This window comes from Paraphaeosphaeria sporulosa (genome assembly GCF_001642045.1).
Source record: "Paraphaeosphaeria sporulosa strain AP3s5-JAC2a unplaced genomic scaffold CC84scaffold_3, whole genome shotgun sequence".
NCBI classification, from domain to species: domain Eukaryota; kingdom Fungi; phylum Ascomycota; class Dothideomycetes; order Pleosporales; family Didymosphaeriaceae; genus Paraphaeosphaeria; species Paraphaeosphaeria sporulosa.
In genome coordinates, this window is record NW_017253362.1 from 2,085,817 (window position 1) to 2,111,677 (window position 25,861).

General features: G+C 53.2%; 13 protein-coding genes across 13 annotated transcripts; 9 read left to right on the forward strand and 4 right to left on the reverse strand.

Annotated features, from left to right (window-relative positions):
• Window positions 1–188: 188 nt before the first annotated feature.
• On the forward strand, window positions 189–2,366 carry CC84DRAFT_584086 (uncharacterized protein). The gene is made up of 5 exons (XM_018186771.1): window positions 189–798; window positions 872–1,000; window positions 1,055–1,702; window positions 1,759–1,897; window positions 1,955–2,366. Exons 1-5 carry the CDS (start codon window positions 421–423, stop codon window positions 2,152–2,154), a joined length of 1,494 nt encoding a protein of 497 aa, XP_018038977.1. The 5' UTR covers window positions 189–420; the 3' UTR covers window positions 2,155–2,366.
• A 4,040-nt stretch (window positions 2,367–6,406) lies between these two features.
• CC84DRAFT_1203947 (putative P450 monooxygenase) lies at window positions 6,407–8,234 on the forward strand. Its single transcript, XM_018181865.1, has 2 exons — window positions 6,407–7,840; window positions 7,898–8,234. Exons 1-2 carry the CDS (start codon window positions 6,512–6,514, stop codon window positions 8,093–8,095), a joined length of 1,527 nt encoding a protein of 508 aa, XP_018038978.1. The 5' UTR covers window positions 6,407–6,511; the 3' UTR covers window positions 8,096–8,234.
• Window positions 8,235–8,516: 282 nt separating this feature from the next.
• On the reverse strand, window positions 8,517–9,890 carry CC84DRAFT_1174068 (uncharacterized protein; the record flags this gene model as incomplete). Its single annotated transcript, XM_018180071.1, has 6 exons — window positions 8,517–8,599; window positions 8,757–8,767; window positions 8,836–8,995; window positions 9,037–9,416; window positions 9,527–9,594; window positions 9,687–9,890. 6 exons carry the CDS (start codon window positions 9,888–9,890, stop codon window positions 8,517–8,519), a joined length of 906 nt encoding a protein of 301 aa, XP_018038979.1.
• Window positions 9,891–11,652: 1,762 nt separating this feature from the next.
• CC84DRAFT_1085621 (uncharacterized protein) lies at window positions 11,653–12,006 on the reverse strand (the record flags this gene model as incomplete). The annotated part of the gene is made up of 1 exon (XM_018174109.1): window positions 11,653–12,006. One exon carries the CDS (start codon window positions 12,004–12,006, stop codon window positions 11,653–11,655), a length of 354 nt encoding a protein of 117 aa, XP_018038980.1.
• Window positions 12,007–12,492: 486 nt separating this feature from the next.
• Window positions 12,493–12,924, reverse strand: CC84DRAFT_1085852 (uncharacterized protein; the record flags this gene model as incomplete). Its single annotated transcript, XM_018174125.1, has 1 exon — window positions 12,493–12,924. A coding segment is annotated over one exon (432 nt), but the record flags the coding sequence as incomplete, so codon positions are not given.
• Window positions 12,925–14,178: 1,254 nt separating this feature from the next.
• CC84DRAFT_1257449 (uncharacterized protein) lies at window positions 14,179–15,302 on the forward strand (the record flags this gene model as incomplete). The annotated part of the gene is made up of 2 exons (XM_018184733.1): window positions 14,179–14,735; window positions 15,049–15,302. Exons 1-2 carry the CDS (start codon window positions 14,525–14,527, stop codon window positions 15,300–15,302), a joined length of 465 nt encoding a protein of 154 aa, XP_018038982.1. The 5' UTR covers window positions 14,179–14,524.
• A 287-nt stretch (window positions 15,303–15,589) lies between these two features.
• CC84DRAFT_1203950 (uncharacterized protein) lies at window positions 15,590–16,622 on the forward strand (the record flags this gene model as incomplete). The annotated part of the gene is made up of 2 exons (XM_018181866.1): window positions 15,590–16,313; window positions 16,351–16,622. The coding sequence occupies exons 1-2, from the start codon at window positions 16,040–16,042 to the stop codon at window positions 16,620–16,622; spliced, it is 546 nt and encodes a 181-aa protein (XP_018038983.1). The 5' UTR covers window positions 15,590–16,039.
• Window positions 16,623–16,719: 97 nt separating this feature from the next.
• CC84DRAFT_584319 (uncharacterized protein) lies at window positions 16,720–17,406 on the forward strand. Its single transcript, XM_018186773.1, has one exon. It carries the CDS (start codon window positions 16,860–16,862, stop codon window positions 17,214–17,216), a length of 357 nt encoding a protein of 118 aa, XP_018038984.1. The 5' UTR covers window positions 16,720–16,859; the 3' UTR covers window positions 17,217–17,406.
• Window positions 17,407–17,863: 457 nt separating this feature from the next.
• On the reverse strand, window positions 17,864–19,807 carry CC84DRAFT_1194752 (ZIP zinc transporter-like protein). Its single transcript, XM_018181366.1, has 4 exons — window positions 19,531–19,807; window positions 18,985–19,474; window positions 18,349–18,934; window positions 17,864–18,293 (listed from the first exon to the last, which is right to left on the reverse strand). Exons 1-4 carry the CDS (start codon window positions 19,678–19,680, stop codon window positions 18,278–18,280), a joined length of 1,242 nt encoding a protein of 413 aa, XP_018038985.1. The 5' UTR covers window positions 19,681–19,807; the 3' UTR covers window positions 17,864–18,277.
• A 130-nt stretch (window positions 19,808–19,937) lies between these two features.
• Window positions 19,938–21,227, forward strand: CC84DRAFT_1115269 (60S ribosomal subunit biogenesis protein-like protein Nop16). Its single transcript, XM_018175420.1, has 2 exons — window positions 19,938–20,107; window positions 20,163–21,227. The coding sequence occupies exons 1-2, from the start codon at window positions 19,998–20,000 to the stop codon at window positions 20,767–20,769; spliced, it is 717 nt and encodes a 238-aa protein (XP_018038986.1). The 5' UTR covers window positions 19,938–19,997; the 3' UTR covers window positions 20,770–21,227.
• Window positions 21,228–21,263: 36 nt separating this feature from the next.
• CC84DRAFT_1162532 (proline-specific peptidase) lies at window positions 21,264–22,395 on the forward strand. The gene is made up of 2 exons (XM_018178017.1): window positions 21,264–22,008; window positions 22,073–22,395. Exons 1-2 carry the CDS (start codon window positions 21,338–21,340, stop codon window positions 22,344–22,346), a joined length of 945 nt encoding a protein of 314 aa, XP_018038987.1. The 5' UTR covers window positions 21,264–21,337; the 3' UTR covers window positions 22,347–22,395.
• A 125-nt stretch (window positions 22,396–22,520) lies between these two features.
• CC84DRAFT_1194756 (cytochrome P450) lies at window positions 22,521–24,511 on the forward strand. Its single transcript, XM_018181367.1, has 7 exons — window positions 22,521–22,797; window positions 22,854–22,970; window positions 23,021–23,123; window positions 23,179–23,241; window positions 23,287–23,513; window positions 23,632–24,010; window positions 24,065–24,511. The coding sequence occupies exons 1-7, from the start codon at window positions 22,561–22,563 to the stop codon at window positions 24,475–24,477; spliced, it is 1,539 nt and encodes a 512-aa protein (XP_018038988.1). The 5' UTR covers window positions 22,521–22,560; the 3' UTR covers window positions 24,478–24,511.
• Window positions 24,512–25,040: 529 nt separating this feature from the next.
• CC84DRAFT_1239918 (uncharacterized protein) lies at window positions 25,041–25,754 on the forward strand (the record flags this gene model as incomplete). The annotated part of the gene is made up of 2 exons (XM_018183995.1): window positions 25,041–25,314; window positions 25,390–25,754. Coding segments are annotated over 2 exons (537 nt in total), but the record flags the coding sequence as incomplete, so codon positions are not given.
• Window positions 25,755–25,861: the final 107 nt, after the last annotated feature.

Below are 25,861 nucleotides of genomic sequence, written 5' to 3' on the forward strand. Positions count from 1 at the left end.
GCCCAAGGCTGCAGCGGGCCGTAGGGGTTTAGCGCTGGCTGTCACCCTAAAGATTCGCAGACTTCGACCTCCCTCCTCTCCTCCCTCACCCCACAGTGGACCAAGGCTGCCCAAGAATCATCGTCCTTTGGTGTCGGTGTCGCTTTCTTGTCTTCCTGCGCCCTTTCCTATTTCTCTTTCTCTTTCCTTCCGCATTCGAGTCTCTTGTCGGTCGCGCCTCCCTCTTGCGCCTACTTTCCTTGCCGCCTGCCTTGTGCCGTCCCAGGCCCTCTTCCCCCGCGCGTGCCCACGTCCGCCGTCGCGTGCCTCGCACACCGTAGACCCAGCGTCGCCCTGTATCTCGCTTGCGCCTGACGACCTTCGACCCCCCGCTGCCTCAGCCTTGCCGCGCCTCTCCGTGTCGCTCCTAGAATAATTACCATGGCCGACGCCCAAGCCGCGCAATCCCAGATGCAACCGCCGTCTGCCTCTGCCGGCGCCCCTGGCTACGATGGCGGTGCCCCGGGTCAAGGCCAGCCCCAGCAGCACATGCCTCCCCCGCCGCTGGCGCCCGTCATCATCCCGCAGAACACGAACCCGATCCCCACGGCCATCAGCTCGCCCATGAGCGGAAACCCCATGTCACCCACCAGTGGCGGCGCGGGCTACGTGCCCCGTCGCGCGGCCCCCGAGCCCAACAAAAGAGCCTTGTACGTGGGCGGTTTGGACCCTCGTGTGACCGAGGATGTCCTGCGCCAGATCTTCGAAACCACGGGCCACGTCCAGAGCGTGAAAATCATCCCAGACAAGAACGTTAGTGTAATTCTACCTTTACCAGCGGTTGCCCCGGCCACGCGCCGGTAGCGCCGAATCGACTAACAAGACCCCATAGGCTGTCGAGACTAATATTGGCGTACAGTTCAGTCAAAAAGGCTTCAACTACGGCTTTGTGGAATTTGACGACCCCGCCGCCGCAGAACGCGCAATGCAGACCCTCAACGGCCGCCGTGTCCACAACAACGTACGTACAGTTTGCAGCCCCCGCGATTGCCCCGCGCCATGCTGACAGGGGCAGGAAATCCGCGTCAACTGGGCCTACCAGTCCAACAACACGGCCAAGGAAGACACCTCGAACCACTTCCACATCTTCGTCGGCGATCTGTCCAACGAGGTCAACGACGAGGTCCTTCTCCAAGCTTTCTCCACCTTTGGCCCTGTCTCCGAGGCGCGCGTCATGTGGGATATGAAGACGGGCAGGTCGCGCGGCTACGGTTTCGTCGCTTTCCGCGACCGCGCTGATGCCGAGCGAGCGCTTAGCTCCATGGACGGCGAGTGGCTCGGTTCCCGCGCCATTCGCTGCAACTGGGCGAACCAGAAGGGCCAGCCTTCCATCTCCCAGCAGCAGGCCATGGCATCCATGGGCATGACGCCGACCACTCCTTTCGGACACCATCATTTCCCTACCCACGGCGTGCAGAGCTACGACATGGTCGTGCAGCAAACCCCGCAGTGGCAGACTACTTGCTACGTTGGCAATCTCACTCCTTACACCTCCCAGTCCGACCTCGTGCCTCTGTTCCAGAACTTCGGTTACGTGACCGAGACCCGTTTCCAGTCCGACCGCGGCTTTGCCTTCATCAAGATGGACACACATGAGAACGCCGCCATGGCCATCTGCCAACTCAATGGCTACAACGTCAACGGCCGACCTCTCAAGTGCAGCGTAGGTTTCTTCTTTCCACTTTCCCCCTCCTCAGTCGGCTCACATGTGGATTCTAGTGGGGCAAAGACCGCCCGCCGACTGGCCAGTTCGATGGCTACTCGCCCCAGGCGGGCCCCAACTCGGCTTACCCGCAGACTCCAAGCCAGTACTTCCCGCAGTATGGTGCGGGACCAGGGGGTCCTATGTCACCCCAAGGTGAGCGCCACCAAAGGAAGCTCAGATATCGCAAGGCACAATCTAATGCTCGGGCAGGTCCAAGCCCCGGCGGACAGCCCTTCGCCCAGAACCAGGCTGGTTTCGGCGGACCTGGCATGGCACAGCCTTACCAGCAGATGCCCGGTAGCGCGGGCGGCTACAACGCCGGCCGCGGCGGACAGCCACCCCAGCAACAATGGGGCCAGCAGCCACAGGGCAACTTCAACCAGAACGGCTTCGGCGGCTACCAGGGCTAGGCACCCTAGCCGCTTGCTCGTGGGTACCCATACATTCCTCTCTCGTGTGCGCTGTTTTATCTTCACGACATGCCTGGCAGTCTAAATTGGCGCTTCCTACTTTGTTGGATAGCACCTTTATTTCCACCTATTTGGACGTTTATCCTATCATTCCCATCATGTCTCCACGGGCTCATGTCATGCGATCATTCTGTTCTCGGTTCCATCAAAAACAGCTCTGTCAGTTTGCGCGAGAATTTTGGGTGTCATGCCGTCTTTGAAAAGGCTTCTGTCTGGTTTGGGTCATGTTGGTCGGGCGTACAAGTTGCCCATATGTACGTGTTCCCATGTCCGCATTGGCGGGACCTCCCCACGTGTGGGTGAGCGTGTTGTCGGATTTGGATTTCAATTTCTTTAATGAATCTCCTTGCGCTTTGCATCTGCAATGTCCTTTCTTATCTACCCTCTTACCTATCTGCTTGTTTTGATGACGACGAACGATGAAAAGAGTTGCGTTTCCTCAGTTGTCTACCCGTGGTCGTGTTGTTGCTTTGGCGTCATTCGCGGCATACCCATACCCATACATCACGAAGCATGCATCTCCTCTCTTCCATCAATCGAAATGTTTAGTTTGCCTCGGCTGTGCTGGCGGTCGGCCCCAAAAGGTGTTTGTTGTACGTAAGAAAGAATCGTAGTCTGTTGCCAGCCTTGGAAGGGATCACATTGTACCTATCATGGTAGTGCACTTAGTGCAATCTGGTTCTTTTCGCTGATTGTCGTGGTGGCAAGTTGTACGATAGCAGCATTAGAGACCAGGTATTTCCCGATCCTGCTGCCTCCTGCTCACGAGTCAACATGTCCGCGTATTTATCGTACAGTGACTGAGACAGCGTGAGGATGTGGAGCTACCTAAGCGGCGGGCTGGCAGATGCACGTGATTACCAGTCCCACCAACGCTCGGACGCGCGCACCACACCTCGCGTCTTAACTAACGCGTTGTTACACCAGGATCGGTACTCCGCTAGTGCACGCGCGCGCCGCTCCTGGATGCACTTTCTCTACTTCTTTCCTTTATTGTCGCGGCCATAGCTTGCTGTATGCTCGTCGCTCTTTTCCGTTTGGGCGCGTCATTGCGATTCACCTCCGTAAAAACGTCGCGGCCTCCGCACCTGCCGTACCGGCGCGCACTTCGACAGCCTCAATCCGCACGCATCGGCTGCCTTGCTTCACGCACGCTCTCCACTGCCGAAGCAATGTTAAAAGCCGCCGTCAAGAACCACAGCGCAGCGGCGCCGGCGCAGACGCCTACGCTTGCCACCCAGCAGAAACAGCAGAGCATTGCGGGAGCGTTCAAGGGCTCACAAGGTGCACAGAGACCGAATGGGACGCGTCCACTATCGACATTGTCGGGCAACGTGCCGAAACACAACTCAGAAAGGCGGAATTCGGGGCAAGCGCACGGCATAAAGAGGACGTCGAGCGGGCTTGCGAAAGCGTTGGACTCACAGGAAGATGCCTTCGGCTACCCCTCGCTCAGCATATCCGATTTCGAAAACGACATCCCTTCCTCGTTTCACAACAACAAGACTGGCCAGTCGGTCCCGCTCTCGGCCGTGCTCTTCGATGAGAACGACTTCGACAGCGACATCGATCTCGATGTAGAGGACCCCGCGACGAAGACTACGGTACAATATCCATCCCTTCCGCACACCAGCACCGTCGACTCGGCTTACCACTCGGCCTCGGCGCGGACGACACCTGTCACAAAACAAGAACCGAAGAGTAGTCAACCGATACCCTGGTCGTCCTCCCCGCCAGAACACTTCAAGACCCCGCCGAAACCGCAACAGATCCCAGCACCTACGAAACGCCGCACGCTACCTTGGCTGCAAACCGCCAGTCAAGCCAAGACGGAAGCTATTAAGGAAGAAATAGAGGAAGAACGAGAAATAGCGAGACCGAAGAAGCGGAGGTCAACGGAATCTACCTTGGCGGCAACCCCCGCACCAAAGGCGTCCAAACCGGACTACCCTTGGAACACAACCCAGAGTGCGATCAAGCAACAACAGAAGACGCTAAGGGAAGCACATAAGAAGGCTGTGGCTGCCAAAGTCAACGACAGCACTGACGACGATGTCAAGGCCGCCATTAAAAGGAAGAAGAAGACTACCCTGCACCGCATATTTCTAAGTGAGGAGCAACAGCATGTGCTCAACATGGTCGTCGAAAATAAGAAGAGTGTGTTCTTTACAGGCTCTGCAGGTAAGTTCCAAATCCTGGTTGCATTCACTGCCGCTTACAAATTAAAAGGTACTGGTAAATCCGTTCTGCTACGGGAAATCATCGCAGGCCTGCGGCGAAAATACGTCCGTGAGTCCGATCGGGTGGCTGTCACAGCATCGACAGGCTTAGCCGCGTGTAACATCGGAGGTGTGACTTTGCACAGCTTCTCTGGTATCGGTCTCGGGAAGGAACCTGTGGAAGATCTTGTCAAAAAGATCAGACGAAATGCAAAAGCAAAGCAGCGGTGGATGCGTACCAAGGTTCTTGTTATTGACGAAGTATCCATGGTTGACGGAGATCTCTTCGACAAGCTAGAACAGATCGCGAGAACTATCCGCAACAACGGCCGACCCTTCGGCGGCATTCAACTCATCATCACCGGCGATTTTTTCCAGCTTCCACCAGTCCCCGAATACGGAAAGGCGGCTCGTTTTGCCTTCGACGCTGGAACATGGACCACCTCGATTGAGCACACGATCGGCCTCACTCACGTCTTCCGTCAAAAGGATCCTGTCTTTGCTGGAATGCTCAACGAGATGCGCGAAGGTCGCCTAACTCCCGCTTCGATCGCAAAATTCCGACAACTCGACCGCCCGCTTCCGGCATCCGAAGATAACATCGAAGCCACTGAGCTGTTCCCGACGCGGCAGGAAGTCGAGCGTGCGAACCAAGCCCGTATGAACCAGCTTCAAGGCCAAATATACGAGTTCGAGTCCCGCGATGGCGGCACTGTGACAGACAAGGAGAAGCGCGACAAGCTTCTTCAAAGCTGTATGGTGCCTGCGAATATCTATCTAAAGAAAGGCGCCCAAGTTATGCTGGTCAAGAACATGGATGATACCCTCGTAAACGGTTCTTTGGGCAAGGTTACAGGTTTCATGACGGAACAGATGTTTGCGTTCTACAAGGAGAACGAAGATGCTTTCCTGGAAGGCGCACACAACACGACTGAGCTTGACGCGCTCAAAAAGCTCAAGGAAAAGACTCTCGGCGTCAACACAGCACAATTGTACCCTGTCGTCCGCTTTGCCATCTCCGACGGCACGACTCGCGACCTTCTCTGCAAGCGCGAGTCCTGGAAGATCGAACTACCCAACGGTGAGGTCCAGGCATCCCGCGACCAGATTCCGCTCATCCTTGCGTGGGCCCTGTCCATTCACAAAGCGCAAGGTCAAACACTTGAACGTGTACGCGTTGATTTGGGCAGAGTCTTTGAGAAGGGACAAGCATACGTGGCCCTTTCGCGTGCAACGAACATGGCTGGTCTGCAGGTCATGCGCTTCGATGCGAGCAAGGTCATGGCGCACGAGAAGGTGCGAGCTTTCTACAGCAGTCTCAGTACAGCGGAGCACGTCGAGAGCAAAGCGAAGAAGGGAAGTATAGAGAAGCACCTAAAGGTTACGAAAAGGCAGGCTTAATGATGCGGGAGCAGAAAGCGGACGGTGATAGTCTACACTGTGGAACGAGATTTTGTTTAGCGTTTAGACCAAAAGTAGGCGTTCGAGGCTTGGGAAGCTTGAGCAGGTTGGCGGAGTTCTTGGATTTGGGACAGAAGGGCATACTGCGGCGTTCGGAGACAGAGTTCCACTCTAACTGGCATTAGTCCTGCGGCCGGGCAGTGGATGAATAGAACATATCGATACAACATCCATACACATCATTTATCAGTTCCACGACCGCCTCTACCTCGCAATCACGTGTGTTCTGCTCTAATATTCCATATCATGGTCAACCGTCATGTGTAGCTCCTTCCGACGAATCGGTCCGGTGTTGAACCTCCACTTCTGCAGACTGCAGCTAATGCCTTCTTGCATACCGGGACGTGGGGTTAGCTTGCCTAGCTCTTCACGGCAGCAACTCTCGGATTGAGGAAATATGCACGATCGTACACTAAATGTCGCACCTTACCTTCTCCAGTCTTCGCTGTGGTTACAAGTCGGCCGAGGCGGGGCTTATCTTTCGTCATCTTGGACGGATTTATTCTACACCGAGGTTAGCAGAGCGGCAGTTGCTTAGCACAATATGTAGCTCTATAAAACCTCCAGGAGGTGCCAGTCCAAGCTCGATTCTACAGATTCGCGCAACAGCTATAAAAATGTGGATTATCTACTTAGCCCTCGCAGCCGTAGTACTCCGCCTCCTCTACGGCATCTACTCCATCTTGACCGACCCACTGCGAGACATCCCTGGCCCCTTCCCCGCGCGCTTCACAAAGCTCTGGTACCTCTCCAACATCTACACCGGCTCGCACGAACGCCATGCCATCGCGCTCCACCGCAAGCACGCCCGGCCCGGCGAGCACTTTGCGCCCATCGTGCGCCTCGCACCAGACATGTACAGCATCAAATCCCCCGACAAAGCCGTCTACGGCATCGGCAGCAAGATGCCCAAGAACGCGTGGTATGAGGGATGGAAACACCCGTCGCCGGACCGCTGGACCGTATTCACCGACCGGAATATCAAAAGACATGCCGAGTCGCGCCGGGTGTATGCGGGGCTGTACGCGATGAGCGCGCTGCTGTCGTACGAAGCGTATGTCGACGACTGCGCGGACGTGTTTGCGCGGAGATTGAAAGAGATGGCGGGCGGGCAGGCGGTGGATATGGGACACTGGCTCCAGTGCTACGCCTTCGATGTCATCGGCGCTATCACCTACGGGAAGCGCTTTGGGTTTCTGGATGAGGGCCGGGACCTAGGCGATACGATGGGCGCGTTGGATAGGAGCATGCTGTACTCGACGCTGGTGGGGGTGTATGCGTGGCTGCATCCTTACCTGTACCCCATTCTTGAGCGCATCCCGTCGAGCGGGGCGGCCGGGAGGGCATATCTGATGCGGTTTGCGAGTGCGGCGCTTGCGCAGCGGAGGGGGGAACGGGCGCAGGGGAAGAGGCCAGAGAAGGCGCAGGGTGAGCCCGAGGATTTTGTCGATAAGATGCTGGATATGCAGGAGGTCAAGGAGGTGGTCACGGATTATCATGTTTTCGCGCTGACGATGAGTAACATTGTTGCGGGATCGGATACTACAGCGCTAAGTCTGAGTAGTGTGCTGTACCATCTTATTCGGACGCCTGGGGTGCTGGGGAAGCTGAGAGAGGAGATTGAAGAGCATGTACGCGAGGGGAAGTGTAGCCCTGAGCGGGTGACGTTCAAGGCGAGCCAGGAGATGCCATATTTGCAGGCTTGTATTAAGGAGGGACTGAGGCTGCATCCTGGGACGGGACTGCCGCTGTGGAGGGTGGTTAATGAGGGTGGAGCGACGATCTCTGGACGGTACTTCCCTGAAGGCGCGGAGGTCGGGATCAACACATGGGTTGCTCACTATGATGCGGATATTTGGGGGAGCAATGTGGAGGTGTTTCGGCCTGAGAGATGGCTTGAAGCGGATGCTGAGCAGCTGAAGGTCATGGAGGCGCACTATATCCCTGTGAGTATTCGAAGTTCGAGGATGTATGCGTGTGTATGTGTGCTGACGAGATGGTAGTTTGGCTTAGGCTCGAGGACTTGTATCGGGCGGCATATTGGGCATCTCGAAATGTCTAAACTTCTGCCGCTGATTGTGGATGCGTTCGATTTCGAGCTTGAGACGCCGGGGGGGAGGTGGAAGACGATGAATTTGTGGTTCGTTAAGCCCGTAGATTTCAGCGTGAGGATTAAGGCGAGATGGAGGGGGAAAGTGTAAGTGCATGTGGGAAAATGGTATTCTGGATTTGCCAGTCGAATGTGGCTACCAAGGTCACGTTCTCTTCTATCATCTGTATCCTTTCGTTCTGTCGCTCAACTTGCGCACGAAGCTGCACTATCGTGGTCGTCGAGTAGCCTGTGGAAGAGTAATATGTGACGGGATGACTTAGTAAGAAACGTCTTCCGACACTGCGCTCAATAGCGCTGTGATCCGTTGCATTGCTCGAGGGACCGCTTTGTGAGCTTACGTAAATTGCGTTGATCTCTTCTTCCGAGACTACGTTACACCATTGTGCATGTATCATCGTACCTTGCCCAATCGCATCAATGTCAAGCGTCCTTTTTTTTGGCAGCTTACATTGTCTGCCTTGCGTTCCTCCACTCTCCGCTTCTGCCTTCCCTTGCAGGCTTACGGACCGTCAGAGAAGCACTCGCTCATCACTCAGCTCAAGCTTTTCTCCACTGTCCTTCCTGCGTCGGCTGTCCCTGTCAAGGTCACAAGCTGTAAAACGTCTACTAGCATTCTATCGCAACGTTTATGCGGTTCAAAGCCTATGTACAGCATTTCTGCTCGAACTAATCTTAATCATACCAACCCACAGCATGGATAGAGCCCAATCGAATGCCTTACGAGGCGATCATGTGCTGAAAGCACTCACCACCATGCACTCTGTTCGCCCAAAGTTCGGGCACGACGTTGTACGATGTAAGCCACAAAAATCCGTCGCTTACATGTACCTTTGTTTCACGGTCCTATCATTGCTGATCGTTAGGAGCAGTTTGTATCGACGCCCTTTGACTAGATTGACCATCTCCGAAGTCACACGATAATCATCAGCCTTGCTTACCGATCGAAGGCTCGAAATATTTTGACTTTCGATGTTACCATGCATGGTACCTAGGTATCGTAAGCAGGCTTTGGGAGAACATCACTCTGACAAGCGTTGTGCCGATACAATGGGCATATGCTGATTCTCCTTAGCTCAGCAATCAGCAAGCCGAATAGGACGAGCTCGGGGGTATTCTCACTAAGCTTTGACGAGGATCTGCGAGAGCTTGGTAAAGAGCTTAATCGGCCACGCGAAAGCTTGATCGAAAGCTTGATCGACCACGGTGCCATACATCCATGATGACAGCTGTTTCCGAGAAAGTTGGCCATCGAGGGCGACCGCGACAAGTCGTGCCATGCCAGGCGGGAGCGAGGAAATTGCAAGTCCCCCGAAGAGTGTGATTTACCGCCCAGGTGTACTGTGGCTAGTGTGATATGTCTCAGCACTAGGATTTGCACTGAGGACCCACGTGGCTGATGGTCGAGTTCCCTATTGAAGAATCAGAGCATCTATCGGTCAAGGAATGGGAGGGCCAGTTATGATGGAGCCAAAGGTGGTCAGCGGTTGCGATTAGATTGCGTTCGCTTCACTGACCTCACTTTATGGTGATTGGAGCATTTCGCCGAGCAGTCACCACGAAGTTATATCCCAAGTTCAGCTCTGGTAGCTTGGATCACGTCGGCCATCAGTCTCGATATCATCTAGCTAGGTAACGGAATTATTCTTGCTGTTGATCATCACTCCCTGGCTCCATCTTACTGCAGCTATCATAAGAACAAAGTTGACGCTCACTAGTGGCTCCAGCTGCCCAGCATAAATAGCCATCTCTCGATCCGCTTCTTTCCTCCATCGATTAGGTTTCTCAAAATCAGATATCCCCAGAACTTGTAACCCACAAGGATCACAAATCATCATGACAATGCATTTCAAAACCCCAGCTTTCACCATCGCCGCGGTCGCCATGGGCAAGCTGGCCTTCGCTACCATCAACACCGGCACTTCCACCTACAGACGTAAACCTTAGAGGGTAGTCCTACAATGTGCCTGGATCGACGGCAAAGATATTTGCGCGTGGACTTATATCTCGAATGCCGGCGACAACCCCTGAAATAAAACTTTCTACCAGTCAAACGGGTGAGTTCGAAAGTTTTACCTATCTTGATAATTGAATGTTCGTTGATGCCCATTCGATTTCAAATCGGCAGTACGTTCTCCAGGGCTGTGGCACTTCCGGCTCCGCTTTGTACAATGATGATTACAGCGATTACACCTTCAATAGCTGGCCTCGCTCCAAGTCTTCTACGAGTACCGGATGTGTCAACTCAAACGGCCATTACACAGTAATTGATTCCACTCAGTTCTTTTGAGAAATGGAAGGGTGGCACGCAGGAGCCGGATGGTAGCAGTGCGGTAGTCAGCCGTGGTAAGTAGAGTGCCAAGATGGCGTGGATACTGTAGGTGTTGCTGAGGTGGCCAATGTCTGAATTGGGCCATGTTTATGTCAGGGATCACAGAGGTTGCGTGATACGCCATGAAATGCATCCATAGCAATCCATTCATAGATTATACTAATACTACCAACCTACCGCCAATGGCGTCCATGAAGACATTCAGAATGGACTTGCAGTAACAAGCCCGACATGGTAGCTTGCAGCAAGCACAAGTATGCTGCTAATGAGTAAACCTGCACCCCACTCTTCTCATGATAGACTCACACTTGCATCCTTACTAAAGTACATTGGTCATGGCTATGACAATGCAGTGCCTAACGCGCATTGTTTCAAACATACTACTACAATCGCATACACCGTTCTCTCGAGAAGCGCTTCCTTCCGTCTACGCTTCTCCTCCTCGGCCTCCTCTAACTCGTCCATCAGCTCGCGCGCTACCTGGTCGACCTTCGTAACACGCGCGAGATCTTCCAGCGTCTTCTGCACAAAGTTGACTGCTTGGAGACGGTCTAAATAGAAATCCCGATCATGGATAGTGGACGCTTCTGTAGGCCACGCCGTCCAGCCTACTTCGGTGACTGGCTGCTCAATATAGGTAAGCAGAAATTGCAAGCAAAAAAGATGGGCAGTCAGTATTTCACAATGGTAATGTATACGTTGAGTACGAATCTCCGGGCATACCCAATGACTACTTGTTTCGCAGAGAAGTATTTCGCGATGGTATCGTTCCAGGACTGCGTTACTAATTCCATAGGTACACCGCAGATGTCCAACTACCTTGCGCTATTCAAAACCCTGCTCGTGTATATTGCCACTGCAATGAGCTCTTTGTCTACGACGGCTTTACCCATCCAGATCTTGTCTATCTAAGCAGAATCGATCTCGGCATCCTCACTCGGTCCCTCCAGTCCCTATCCGCTGACGCCGAGAGTACCGAAGGAGACAGCGAAACTTATCGTCCTCGTATTTGCCCTGCTCTTTAGCGGAGCCCTCTCCCTCGTCGGCAAAGTCTTTATCGCGTTTTTTTGAATGCGCCCAGGTCCCTTCGCAGCTCACGTGCCTTGTCGACGATTGCCTGAGGGTGATTGTTCGGGAGAGCAGCGCGCACCTTGGCGTATAGTCGATTAGCACAGGCAGTGAGACTCTTGTGCTTGGCGGGGGCGCGAATGTTGTGAGAAACATGAATGCACGCTTTGGATTTTACGTTGTTGGGTTGCACCTATTCAATTTCAACACGCATTGAATCACAGCAAAAGACCGTATACCGAGATCCTTCATATTGCACTCCCCAAACTTCTCACGTAGCTCTCTACCTCATGTTCAAACTTCTTCTCCCCAATATGCATCCCGATCTTCGCCTTGATTCTATATGCCCGCGAGATTGCAAAGCATTGAAAGCTCGGAGGCGTGAAGCCAGGTACCCTTGCAGAGAACCAGGCCTCCGCGCTATTGGCCTGCTCCGTGCCTTTCTTCTCTACTGGAAGCGGGACCTCTTCGAGCTGAACCACCTGCGACTCCGGAAGAGAGTTCAGCGTGGTCTTCTTCTCGCGGTAGATGGTGTGCTCCCAACCTGAGAACAGGCCCGTTGGCGCATCTAACGGCGTTCCGTCAAAGTGGTGTCCTTGCATTAGATGATTGGCAGCCCTATCGTGAGCTGCACGTATGAATGTGAAATCCAATAAATCTAGTTTAAGCACTCTAAAAGTGATTGCTGGTATCTGGACTACGTTCTGCGGCTTTTTAAGCACGTTGAACGTGGTTCTAAATTCGAACTCTGAGCCCGAAACAAGAAGATCGGGTAGCTCAACGCCGAGCTCAAAGTCCAGCTGCGGCGTTCCGGAGGAGAATCTGTCATGGAGCTTCTGTCGGAAGCCGATACCGGACGGGTCGCGCCCAGCCAAGCTTGAGCTGGTAAGAGTGCACGGTTTTGGGTATCTGATGACGCTGTAAGGTGCATTGAGATTGGGATTCAGAGGCTGAAACAGGACCGGCGAAGTAGCGGAGAGAGGCTCTTCCTGGTACTTCCCTACACCAATGCCAGGGCACATCAAGCGTGTGGTGATACCATAGCTGACAGATGCGTTGTCCGGCCAATCTGGTCGCGAACCCCAGGCGAAAGTCGGCGGTAAATGATGCGGTTGCACGGTCCATCTTGCATCCATGTCGTCTTTGTAGCCCCCTATACGGTGCGAGCCCGTGCCTTCTGGTACCCGGAATTGGAATGGAAAAGAATAGCTCTGGCCTGGCTCCAGTTGCTGCGGTTGGGTGAAGATATTGAATGTGACATCAAACAGTGGCACGTTGTCGCGATAGTGGCGATAGGTGGTCTCACTTCCTGTGCCGGATGATGTACGCAGCCAGGCAGAGGAGTGACCCCAGAGTGATACTTCGATGGCCTGAGGTAATAAGGGTGTCGGCGTGGAAAGGGTGACATGGCCTTGGATGGTATCATTTGGTTTGAACACTTTGTCTTGTGAGTTTGAGAGGTGCAAAGCGAATATAGGGAGTGACGGCGAAGACTTCCTGTTTGAGGTGAAGAGGCCCATGGCGAGAGGAGCCTGTTTGATGAGATCGCTTGATGGATTTAGCTGCGATTACCGGTAAGCGCATCTCCAAACGCTTGAACGACAGACGGATAAGAAGATGAGCCGAGCTGTGCACTTTGTTGTCAGTGCATATAGAAGTTACGCTTTTGAGGCAGCGCAGTTTGGTATGAACGCTCAAAGGTGGCTCAGCGGAGAACGCCTTGTGAAGTTTGGGGCGCAGCCCTGCTTATCCTCAGTTGGTAACGTGAGAAAGTATGCCGGTAGAACGCAAGGCCATTCATTGTAGAGCGCATCCATGGTGTAGGCGCATGCTTCTCATTTTGGTCAACTGCTACTCTCTCACTGTACGGACAACGCTTGAAAGCTCTGTTGTTGCCCGTGGTGTTCATGACGGAGATTCCGGAGGCGGTGCGTATGCGCCTGTCAATCATCCCTGTTGGGTGAAGAGGGAATTTGGAACTCGGAGTTGAGTCGCTATCACGCTGGGTTGCGCTGCCTCTATCACAGGTAGTCAATGGTTCAGTTGCGCAAGTGACAGCTCTTTCTGTTTGCTTTCACTGATGGCATGCGCAACCCTGGAAGTGCGCGAGACAACATCAGCGCGGCGCTAGCCGCACGAACCACATGGTCAGCTACTATGATACCCGCGAATTGCGCGCTTCACCAACTTGTCTCTTCGCACCGATTCAGTACCAATCTCAGCCGCGCCCGATTTGAGCGACGAGCCCGATTCCTGCGACGCGTCCAAGTCCAAGGCTCATGACGCAGACTGGTAGCCGCATCATTGACTCCCAATCCTCGGACGCGTTTCAATGAGCCGCATCCGCCGTATCAGTGATCCCCGATTCTGAGAAATCAGGATGCATTTCTGTGACGTGCTGTACACACCTCTATTCAGTCACACGTAATGGGATACGCCCGATCTATGGATGTGGGCTGTTTGCGGATACTTCTCCCCACTTCTTTGAACTCTGATACCTTAATTAGTCCATCTCTACCACCTCCATACACTACTATCTGTCATTACACTCACCTCATCATCCATTTTACTTCTTCTACCAAGCCAGGCCGACTTGTCCTTTTCTTTTTCACCGAGGTTCCTTCCTGCACGGTGGGGCTTGAGGAAGAACATCTGAAGGGTCGTAAAGAATACTGTTTACACGATTCTTATCTGCACTAGCTCCGCATGTACTACTGTGCCCATGTAAACAACACTACCTCAACATTGGCACATACTTCATATTGATAACACTCCGGACATGTCGGCCTTCCAACTCTGTACCTGGAGGGTAGTCTATGAAGTCGCCGCTCCCTCAGTTGACGCTGCCGGAGGCGACGAAAGAGTAGACGTACATAGCGCCGTTATTTATCTCATGGTAGGGTTTGAAAGCACGATAGATGGAGATTGAGCTGCGGCATTCATGAAGCCTGCACGAGCCCATCGACATGCGCGCTGTGGCGTGCTTACATCAAGTGAACAGCCGAGCACGTGCCGTCTCCACGCGCCCTGCAAACACAGATAATCCGAACGCTCACTTCCATACCTTCTACTTTGAATCAATACCCAGCGGAGATACCAGTCTGTGCCGAGATCGCCACTATGGACGACAACGAGAAGCGGTTTTCCGAGGTAAAGAGCCCGATCGCCGTGCCCTGTGTCGATCCGATGGAGCAAGTGGAGAAACCCGAGGCATACTGCCGTAGCTTGATCAACAGGAACGACAAGTTGGACGCGGATCTCACAGCCGCGAACGCTGAGATCGCACGATTGGGCAAGCAAAGCTCAATATCGCTCAGCCCGCCGAGGACGAGTCTAGGCAAGCGCAGATCTCACTCAAGGCATAAACATTTTGCATGCTGTTGATAGTGGCTCCTGCGTTGAATGGACGGGCAGTCTCCCAAAACCTCATCCCAAGAAGCCGAAGCTCGAGCAAAGCATTCCTTGCACGCAGTGCTACATGCACAAGCGCAAATGCGACAGCGACAGCGACGACTGATCCGAATGCTCAAAGCGCGGCGACAGCTGCGAGGGCGTAATGTGACAAACTCACGAAGCCGGTACCTGCAAGCACAAGGCGCGCGGATATAGGTTCGCTCACGAGGACGACGGATGCAAACGCGTAGTCCCGCACATCAAGATCAAGCCTCTCAAGGCCAAGCCAGAAGAGAAAGAGCTGCAAGTTGCGATCAAGTCTGAGAGTCTCGACGATTCAGATCTCAAGGACGCTCTGGATGATTTGGGTACTGTGCTGGACAGGGCGGAGGCGAATCTGGAAGTGGGCCTCGACAAGACGATTGCAGAAGCGAAGCAGCATGCCAAGGACATGGGATACAGCGACGATAGCGATGATGAGATGGAAGCCGGTATCGCCATTTGAACCGCCATGTTGAGAAGAAGCAGCCTTGCGAAGACAACGGACATGAGGGCAGAAATGACCACGACAATGACGTTGAGATAGGCAAGTCGGGATGACTGTTGGTCCAGAGTTAGCTAGCTCGTTATGGCATCGTCTGCGTCAATCGCTACTTGCCAAAAAGCACTGAAAGAGTAACTCCCAATAGAACTCAGTAACCATAGAAAAATTACAACCGGGGTCCCCAAAGTACTGCTAGATGCCGTTGTATCCTGGCTGGGGCAGTGTTCTGAGTTTAGACCGTACATGTTGTGCGTAGACTCGAGTCTCCTCGAAGTTCAAACTTTGTGACCTTGTGATATAACTCAGCATCGAAAAACACATCAACACTGACGGGATGCACGTAATATTGGATAATGTTGGATATTGGCCGGAGACGTGTTCCGAGGAATGTGGTACTTGATAGGGGCAAAAACTATTGAGACAGAGCACAGAGGTATGCCGAGGATTGGTTCAAGCGCAGTGTTCGTTTTGTGTGAGGTATCTGTTTGCATAAAAAGAGGTGGGTATCAATGATAGTGTACAATTGCGCTCTTCGTCACATTTCGCGTCCTTGCATCTTCAGCTTCGTGCATAGATCGGTCGCTCGATGCGGGATCTAACTTTGGTCATCGCAGAGGAAAGTCGTTGCGAGTATACCAGTTGTGTCGTCCCTGCATCTTGTGGGCGGCGAAGGCTAAAACCCCAGTGGTCATTGCGCAATGGAGGTCCAACCTAGCTCTACGCGCCCGAACGGTGGTGCTGTTGCCTCGCGAGCATTCTCTCGGTACTCGGCGGTTTTTTCCTTTATTCGCCCTCGGTTCAAAAAGACGATGACTGATGTTCAAATCTCCGTGTCGAAGTACACCAAGCCTCCTTGCCGATACCCGCGCCGCGCTCCCGAGCCAAGTCCCCTATCCCCGGATACCGGCACCGCCACAGTCCCAGATAACACGCCCATCATGCGCGAAGTCGAAGTATGTGGCGATAGCTGTCGTATGTGTAGTAGTAATCGTAATGACCATGGCAGCAGATGATGTTTCAAGGTTTTGTCTTTTCGCCCGCAGCGCCCTCTCTTCCGACATCGTCAGTACATTGCTCTGTGTACGCTACCAGACACTGCTCCTGGCACACTTCAAAATCATCAGTCAGCACGAAGGTCTCCCGGTCGACGTGCTCTTCTCTGCATGCTTCCACGCACGGCTCCGCGGCCATGAAGAGATCGCAGCATACACCCTCTCCGATGTTTTTGTTACAGTAGTTGTCCTTGGGCAAAGCGTGTTGGAGTGTACTTCGCAGGCCTGAGGTCAATGATGGGAAGGTTGCGAGGATGTTGTAGCATAAAGCGAGTAGACCGAGAGCGACGAGGAAGGCGGTGATATGCGTGCGTGGAGAGCGGAGCATGTTCGAGATAGATGTCGTAGACGTAGAGGTTTTCATTCCTAGTGCGAAGGAAGCCAAAGCTAACCCTTGAATTGGTGCGGAGAAGTTGAGGGTTGAGACGATGAGGATTTCAGCCGCTCGAAGAACAATGAGGTGGTGATGGTGTCAGCCGTGCGGTGGCTCGGCTGGGCTGACAGGTCGTGTCGGATCCGTACGGGTGTATTTGCGGGGATGCTAGGCTGTTCTTCCACCAGATCCACCTCAAATCACGAAACCCAATATCTGCTTAGTTCTGAATCGCTTTCGGTCGCACTTTTGCTGGAGAGGACGGTGAACGAGCTGAGGCAAGTACCGACCGCTAGCTTATACACATCCTGCGCCTCTCATCTCCTCGTATACACTCCTCCGCGCTACTCCACCCCAGCACTGTGCCATCCTCCAGCCTTCGTACAGACAGGGCACCGTTGCGCAGCGATCGTCTGTCAGCGGGAATCGCCCTGTGACACGCAGGCCTAACAGAATACGGTTGGTCTAGGGAAATGCCAAGCACTCGGTACATAGTTCCATTGGATAAGGAGGTGCTTTAGTGAAGAGGATTGGGGGCCAGCATTGGTGACGCGGACTATTTTTGCACGTTTCAAGCGTGTCCCGCGACGAATAGTGCGCCGTGCACTGATACTTTGACGATCTGCCATCATCTCGGTATTTCGAGCGCCGATGCACCCGGCTTGTACATTCGCTTGTGTAAGGCGTACGGCCGCAAGTCTAGAGGTATAGCGTTGCAGTTGCTAGTTTTACGATCTTTCAAAGAGAATGGACATCTGGATGCATCGCCACAGCGACCGCCGAAGTGGATGCTTCTTGAACGTCAACAAAATTGCTGACGAACTTGCCGCTAATATGCACCGAAAACGGCAAGTAAGCATATCTGCTCACTAAAACACCGGCGCTTCATGTTGCTCGCGCCTTTCCCTTTTCTTCCGTAGGGCCTAAATGTCTGCTTACATCTCGTACACACTCGGTCAAATATAAGAAACCTCCTGACTATGCCACCGGAAAGCCGTTGATCGACGACGGGCAGTACTGTGCGAATGACGAGAGAGGCGTCGAAGGATCCTCTAGCTTCCTCCGCACTTAAGTAGACGGGGGAAGGATTTAGCGCCCTGTGACTTGCTACGTCCATATGCAATAGTTCGCGACAACGGCGTAATATCGTGGACGATGCCATCCAGAAATTCCTATGAGATCACGCCCTTTTCGAAAAATAATACTGCGCATTGAAGCTTGTTGTTGCTGAACGAGTCAGGAGACAGACGAGACGCGTCCAGGCTGTGCGTCCCATAAACTGTCTTTCAATCCCAACGTGATATTTGTAGCAGCCAAGAGTGAGTTGGATCTATGTACAACTCGAAGTGTGAAGGTCTATCTTCTATGACGATCGCCCAATGCTAATGCTACGCCGGCAATGGAATTCTGTGTATTCAAATAGGTCTTAGTCGTTTGAAGACTGGACGAATGAAGTGTTGGTCCATCCGTAATGTCTAGATCGCATTACGTCTCAAATTGAGGGTCATGACTCAAGACCAGGAGATGCTGTGATCGTTAGCATTGCATTTCTATGTGGCAAAGGCAAAAAAAAAAAACTTACGCAAGCATAATGCCCGCACCAGTAAACATGGCCGCAAACTGCGTGAGTGTCTTTCTGAGCTCTTGGCCCTTGTTAGGGCCAGTCTCCAGAAGCTCCGGAATGACGGCCACTGTCCCAACGTAAAGAAATGTGCCAGCAGTAAACGGCAGCAGCATGTCTCCCCACCTCAAGCTTGTGCCAAACAGTCCTGGTCCTTCTGAGCTAGAAGAAGAATTCCCACCAAGCTCCTGCACGGCGATACCGATGCAAGTTCCGAGCAGCGCGCCCAGAGCTGTGACGAACTGTGCTCCCATGGCAGCTCGCTTGCTGAAGCCAGACTGGATGAGCAGCGCGAAGTCACCGACCTCGTGGGGTATCTCGTGGAAGAAGACGGCGACGGTTGTGGTCGCGCCGATGGTGGGGGACGCGTAGAAGGAAGAGCTCATTGCTAAGCCATCGGTGATGTTGTGGGTGAAGTCAGCGATCAGGTTGAGGTAGCCACCGAGCTTCACACTCGGGTTGATTTCTTTCTTCTGCTCAGCGGCAGTGTCTGCGGGAGCAGCGAGGTCAGCAGCAGGCTTGCGGGCGCGGACACCGTCGTTTGAGTCTGTCTGGTGTTAGAGATTGGATGCGTATAGGTGACTGGTGTTGATGTACCTTTCAGCTCAGCTCCTGTGGCAATGGCGCTCGGTTCAATCTTGTCGTGAGCATGGCCGTGAGAATGGTCGTGGCCGCCCTCTCCGCCTGTCGCGATCCTCAACCCCTTGTCCATGGCCACGAACGTGATGAACCCCGCCATGATTGCGACCCCCAAGAGCAGGTTCTTGTTTGGTTCCACCATAACAAACTTGACTGTATCGTGCGGATCCTCGCCGAGGAAGATCTCAGGCAGCAAATGGAAGAGAGTGTCGCCCAGCAACCCGCCGACGGCAAAGGCTACCATGACGGACAGCGACGAGGGATCGATGTTGGGCGGGCATAATGCGAGCAAGAAATTGGGCGGCCCAGAGATATACAGCGTCGCGAGGAGTGCGTTGACAGCGGGGCTGCCAGGGAACAAGAAAGCGAAGATCTTGGACGTCAGGCTTGACCCGGAGGGACTTGAAGCGACTTTATGGGCATTGAGAGCCTGGACGAGGGAGCAGTTCTGATACCGGTGAGTTTACGCCCATGCTGGAAGGGCACGCGACCTCGATTAATTACCTGCAACTGCTCCTCAATTTGCGGGGAAGTCAGCGAGCCCACGTCGACAGCGGCCGTCTCGCCCTTTACAGCTGCTGCCGATGCACTCCAGGCCCATACTGCCAGGCAGAGTGACAGGGATGCGAGCGTTTTGTTGCGACGCGACACCATGATGGACGCGCGGTTTTTGGGCGTAATGGGGAAGGTTGCTGCCCTGTGTCTGACGCGTGCAGTGACGTCTCAGGGGTCCCCACGCATAGGGCCGAACCGCAGGGCTGATGGATGATGCCAGGTGGTGGGAGCGATGATCTGATAAGATGGAACCCCCGACCTGATAAGATTAGATCGCTCGTCACGGGCGATAAGATAGCGCTAGCGGGGAGCGACTGGAAATTTTGGCGTACAGCCCAGACGGTAAACTCAGTTCACGCGCCGCGACGCCCACCTTTGCACCACGCAGCACCACCCCCCCCTGACCACACGCCAGAATGGGTCGCGAACTCCAGAAGAAGAAGAACAAGTCCTCCATCCCCAAGCTGCGCCATAAGCAGCCGTCCAAGAAGAAGATTCTGCAGAACCCCATCATCGCAGCCAACTGGTACTTTCCACTCCGCATACTTCTCCCACAGTCTGTACTGACTCGCCTGCGCCAGGAACCAGAAGGAAACGCTGTCCCAGAACTACGCTCGCCTTGGCCTTACCGCACGCCTCAACCATGCGACAGGTGGTGTCGAAAAGACGATCAAGACCCTTGGCCTCAACGATGGCAAATCTTCCCGCGCCGACGCCGCAGCCGGCAGCACCGCAGACAATCTCAACATCGTCAGCTCGAAACCTCAGATCGAAGAAGTCGAAGAAATCGAGGTGGAGCGCGACCCCGAAACCGGCGCTATCTTGCGCATCGTAGGCGAGACCAAGGCCAAGGAGAACCCGCTCAATGATCCATTGGCCGAAGTACTGGGAGACGACGACGAGATGGAGTGGAACGGCTTTGCCATGGTGCCAACAGAGCGGAGTGACAACCCTGTCATCAGGCAGCTCGAAGACGCAGCCCGGAACGGCGCGCGGAAGGCACCCAGGAGCCAGAGCCAGCGTGAGGTGGAGTGGCTAGAGCGCTTAGTGGCCAAGTACGGAGACGACTATGGCAGGATGAGTCGGGATGTGAAGCTCAATCCGATGCAACAGACCGCGTCCGACATCAAAAAGCGCGTAACAAAGATGAATGAAAACAAGGGCAAAGACCGCAAGGTCTGGACATGAGACCTGAGGTGGAGATAACTTTCGTACATGGTTTTTCGAGCATCTTGGAGTAATGGAACTTGGTTGGCAAACTGCGCCAGAACGAACAGTGGTGCAAACCCAGAGAAAACGAGAGGGCAGAGCAGAAGCAGAAGAAGAAGACGAAGAAGGAAATACGCCTGGGTACTCTCAGGTTCGGCGACACTGTTTTCGCTAGCCATTCTCATAGTCGAGAAGGGAAAAGGACAGCGACTGCACCGACTAACGATGCGGCGTCAAACTTCACGTCGTAATAGATCAGGGACAAACTTATCCGCCATGGCCTTTTCGTCCCCTACCCTCGACTTCCGCATTTTTTAGTCATGGTAGTTGACTACAATCGCGAAGCTGCCTCGAATGGGAGGATGCTAGCTACGTAAACCCAATTTAGTACCTTCCTAAATAAGCGCTTCGAGCAATCAACGAGCTACATTTGGTGCCACTGCATATATGACGGGCGACATGCTTGATTTATCCTGCAACCCCACCCAAGCCTGGCTGAAACTCGGTCCACCTTTACTTTTGACAACAGTGTTGAATAAAAATAATAATGACTACAACAAAGCTCACCGAAGGAAAGGTTGCCTTCTACATCCCCGATGCCGGCAAGCGGTGTGAAACCTGGTACCAAATCGTCGGCGACCTCTCACGCGGCGTGACCCCCCTCGTCACCCTCCACGGCGGCCCAGGCGCCACACACGTGTATCTCCTCCCATTCATCGATCTGCACATTAAATACGGAATCCCGGTAATCTTCTATGACCAAGTCGGCAGTGGAAACTCCACGCACCTCCGCGAGAAGAATGGAGACGAAGCCTTCTGGACCGTAGATCTCTTCATCAAGGAGCTAGACAACCTTGTGGACCACCTGAACCTGCGCGAGCACGGGTACGACATCCTCGGTCAAAGCTGGGGAGGAATGCTAGGCGGTGTATACGCGGCGCGGAACCCAGTCGGACTGCGCAAAGTCGTCCTTGCGGATTCGCCGGCGAGTGTCCCGCTCATGATGAAAGGCGTGCAGCAGCTTATTGAGCACTTGCCTAAACATGTGCAAAGAGATCTCGAGGATTGCACCCGTGATGGGGACTTCGAGAGCGACAAGTACAAGGACGCCTGTTTGGTGTTTTATAAGAAGCATCTTTGCAGAGTATGGCCTTTTCCGCAGGACGTGGAAAAGGCACTCGCGAAGCTGGAGGACGACTCGACTGTGTATAGAACAATGTAAGCCACCCATCCCGAGTCTCGCGCAAATTTGTAGTACGCGACCGAATAATATGCGTGCCAGGTTGGGCCCTTCCGAGATCCTATGTATTGGCTCGCTGAAAGACTGGGAGGGCTATTCTACTGCGCACCTCATCGATTCCGAAGTATTGCTGATCAACGGGCGTTATGACGAGGTGCAGGATTTGGCTGTGGCACCTTGGTTCCATGCTATCAAGAAAGTAAAGTGGCTGCATCTTGAAAATTCCAGTCACATGGGCCATTTCGAGGAGAGGAAGAGGTACATGCAGCAGGTTGGAGCGTTTTTGGGAAGCGATAAGGCAACGCTGGACATATAAGGAGTTGTGGGACATTATCCAGCGTATCATGGAAGAGTATCCAATGACGATGTAGAAGATTTGTCCGACCCTCCAAGACGCTACCTATATGATGCATTATGAGTCATTACGCACCATCATCGATTGGATTTCTTTTCTTTTAAGATGGACTTGAAATCACTTGACTTTGCGTATAGCATCCGAAACCTCCTTGCCTTTCACATTGTCCAAATAAATGAAGATGGGGTCAGCGACAGAGCTGTACAGTCATGTCTATTCCCACACTCGTTCGAGCTATTTCGCATCATTGTTCGTAGTACTCCTTGCCATTTTCTTTTTCGCCTACTCGATACAGCAAAGAAAGAATAATTTCCCAACGGTCAATTCTTATCCAAGAGACTGGGCACTCAAACGAGCCCACGGGGCTTTCATCGCCGATGCGAAGGGTTTGATTCAGGAGGGATTCCGGAAGGTCTGTTTGAATGTAATAGATACATCGTAAAGGTTAGTCTTACTCACTTGCCTCAGTTCAACGGACCTTTTCGCATCATAACGACTTTGGGATCGAGAATCATCCTACCGGTCGAATATGCGGAATGGGTGAAGAAGAGTCCGGCTTTGGATCACCAGGCTTTTGTGTCCGAGGTAGATTAGCAGATCCATTATTTTCAAGAACGAGTTATTGACGGGGCCAGGAATTCTTTGCACGGTATCCTGGATTTGAAGGAACCATTGCGGTGTCAGACCCACATGCAGTGCTTATCGGCGTCGTGAAGAACAAACTGGCACAGAGTTCCCGTACGTCGGCGAGCCTAGTTTACAGATTCCAACAAGAAGCTAAATTGAGAAACAGAGGTTCAAAAGTTCCATACACATGCGTCAGCAGGCGTGGCCGAATTCTGGGGGGAAGAAGAGGGTGGGTAGCTCACTACAACTTAGGTCCCGTTAACACATTGAACAGCCTGGCACGACGCCCGATGGGCCGATACAGGAGTCAGACTCATCGGTCTCATGTCTGCTTCGGTCTTCGTGGGCGATGAATTAGCGCAGAACGCGACATGGCAGAGAATTACGACTAGCTATGCCATGACCATGTTCATGGCCACGCGCGCTCTCCGTTCCTGTCCTTCATGGACGCGACCATTCGTCCACTGGTTCCTTCCAGCATGCCGTAACTGTCGCGCTGAGGTGAATAAACCTCTAGGTACAAAGTGGATGGGTCTTCTTGTAAAGAAAAGACTTCTCGCTTAGCTAAGACATGTCCCATCCTTTCTTGACTTAAACTGACTTTGTATTCGTACCTTAGGTGAAGTGCGCGCGCCAACTGCTTCAGCAGGAACTAGACAAGCGAGCAATCGAGAAAAGAGAAGCTGCTTCTTGCCAAGATCAAGCGTCCGTAAAACCAGAAGACTCTATTACCTGGGTGGAAGAAGCTACTGCTGGGCGCTCTTACGACGCCGTTGGGATGCAGCTTGGAATGTCCATGGCTGCCATTGTTACGACTTCCGAGTTGCTCAAACAGGCTCTAACTAATATATGTGCTCATCCAGAGCTCGTCGCGCCCTTGCGGGATGAGATAGAGGCGTCGGTGCGGGCACATGGCTGGACAACGGCAGGGCTCTTCAATGTGCAGCTGCTGGATAGTGTTATCAAGGAAACACAGCGACTCAATCCGCTGGCTGAAGGTATGCTCTAATCATCTGTAACTCGGCTACGTGCTTCGCTTACACTGCATGAAGTCAACCTCGAGCGAAAGGCGGTGCGTGATGTCACGCTACCGAGCGGACAAATCGTGCCACGAGGAGCCTCCATCTCCGTGTCTACATCTCAGCTCCTCAACCCGGACGTCTACGAGCGTCCCGAGCTGTTTGACGGCTACCGCTACGTCAAGCTCCGCCAGAAAGGCGGAAAGTGGAGCACTGCCTCCTCTGCCGTATCCACGAGTGTCGACCACTTTGTGTTTGGCATGGGCAAGTTCATCTGCCCCGGTCGCTTTTTCGCCATTGCAGAGGTAAAGACGGCGCTTGCGGTTATTTTGCTGGCATACGATGTAAGACTGAAGCCGGGATATGTTCCGAAGACCATTCGATATGGCTTTGAGGTCATGACAGATCCGGGCGTTTGTGTCGAGGTCAGGAGGAGGTCTCTTTGAGTCAATCTAGTGTTTAAATGGCATGCGTAGAGCTGTAAAGGTTTATAGAATTTTGTTAGCGATATTAGAATAACTTTACCGTGGGCCTGCCGACACTTTTAACCCATACTGGTCCATCACCTGTGGTCAGAGTATTCCCGAGTACCAACTTCAGTAAAGATACTGCCTGAAGCTGCTTGGAATTTTAAATAAAGCAGCACTTTGTGGAGGACGATCTAATTCGACGAGGATGGGTCGTTGAGATGCGGCTCCATGGGCGCTGAAATGAGGACCAGATGATTTCGTATGCCACTGTGCCAAACGTGTAATTTGAATATTCGAGTCTGATGAAAATTTCTAGTATTGTTTGTTGCTTTTAACTGCAAAAAGTGAAAGAAGCGAGTCTGGATGCGGCGGGCAAGATAATGTTACGCGGATGCTGTGCGTGTATCCGGGTGTACCGATTCTGGGATCGCTCTCCAGGTACGATGATGCGCAGAATGGGAAGACATATCGCCTGTAATAGACCGGAGAGCGTCTTAACAGCTCACTGTTGTCGGTTGTCTGGTGCGAGCGGTGAGTGGTCTTTCCGTTTCCCGTATGCGGGTTACCGTAGAGATGCAGCACGCACACCCGCGTTTATACAAACACTCAGTCCCCTCGCAAATCTCAGCAATTACATTTTCGCTGAAATATTTTTCAGTGTCGGAGTCCCCAACAGCAGCCTCTTTCCCGCATCCCGCGTTCAGAGCATATCACACGGCGCGTATTCCACGCACAACCCGCCCACGATGACCGCACGCGAGGTCTACCGCTACGTCGACAAACGCGGCGACAGCATCATCTTCAAGTTCGATCGTAAGTTGTCCCCAAAGCCAACTGTTTCTCTATCTTGTCGCTTGTCCCGGGTCGAACTTCTCCAACTCCATATAGCTGCGCTCATCAACGACCCAACCGACGGTCCACTCTCCATCTACCACGTTTGGAGACACCAAACAAAGACATCGACGCAATGGAGCTCTATGCTCCTCGATCGAATAAGTGCAACGGAGCGGTGGAAGGTGGACAAGAAGCCGATGGCGGGTCTGCTGCTCTGGCAAGGTGAAGTGAATGGAAAGCAGATGGTGGTTAGGTTCGTGGGCTTTGAGAAGTCCGAGAAGGGATGGATGGTGGAGTTTCCGGGGAGATTTTCTTGAGGATGACGTGGAGATGAGATTGAGTCGCAAGTTGACTATGGAGGGTAAGTGCTTGATCTTGATTGGGGAAGAACGAAGGAGGATGAACGAGGAATGACGAGGAACAGGCCCCGGGGGTTTTAATTGCTAAGCCTTGGATTCGGCGAGCTCTCGAATAAGGTAGCTCCCCATTTGATCACGACGCTTGATGAATATGAGCTGGGAATGTG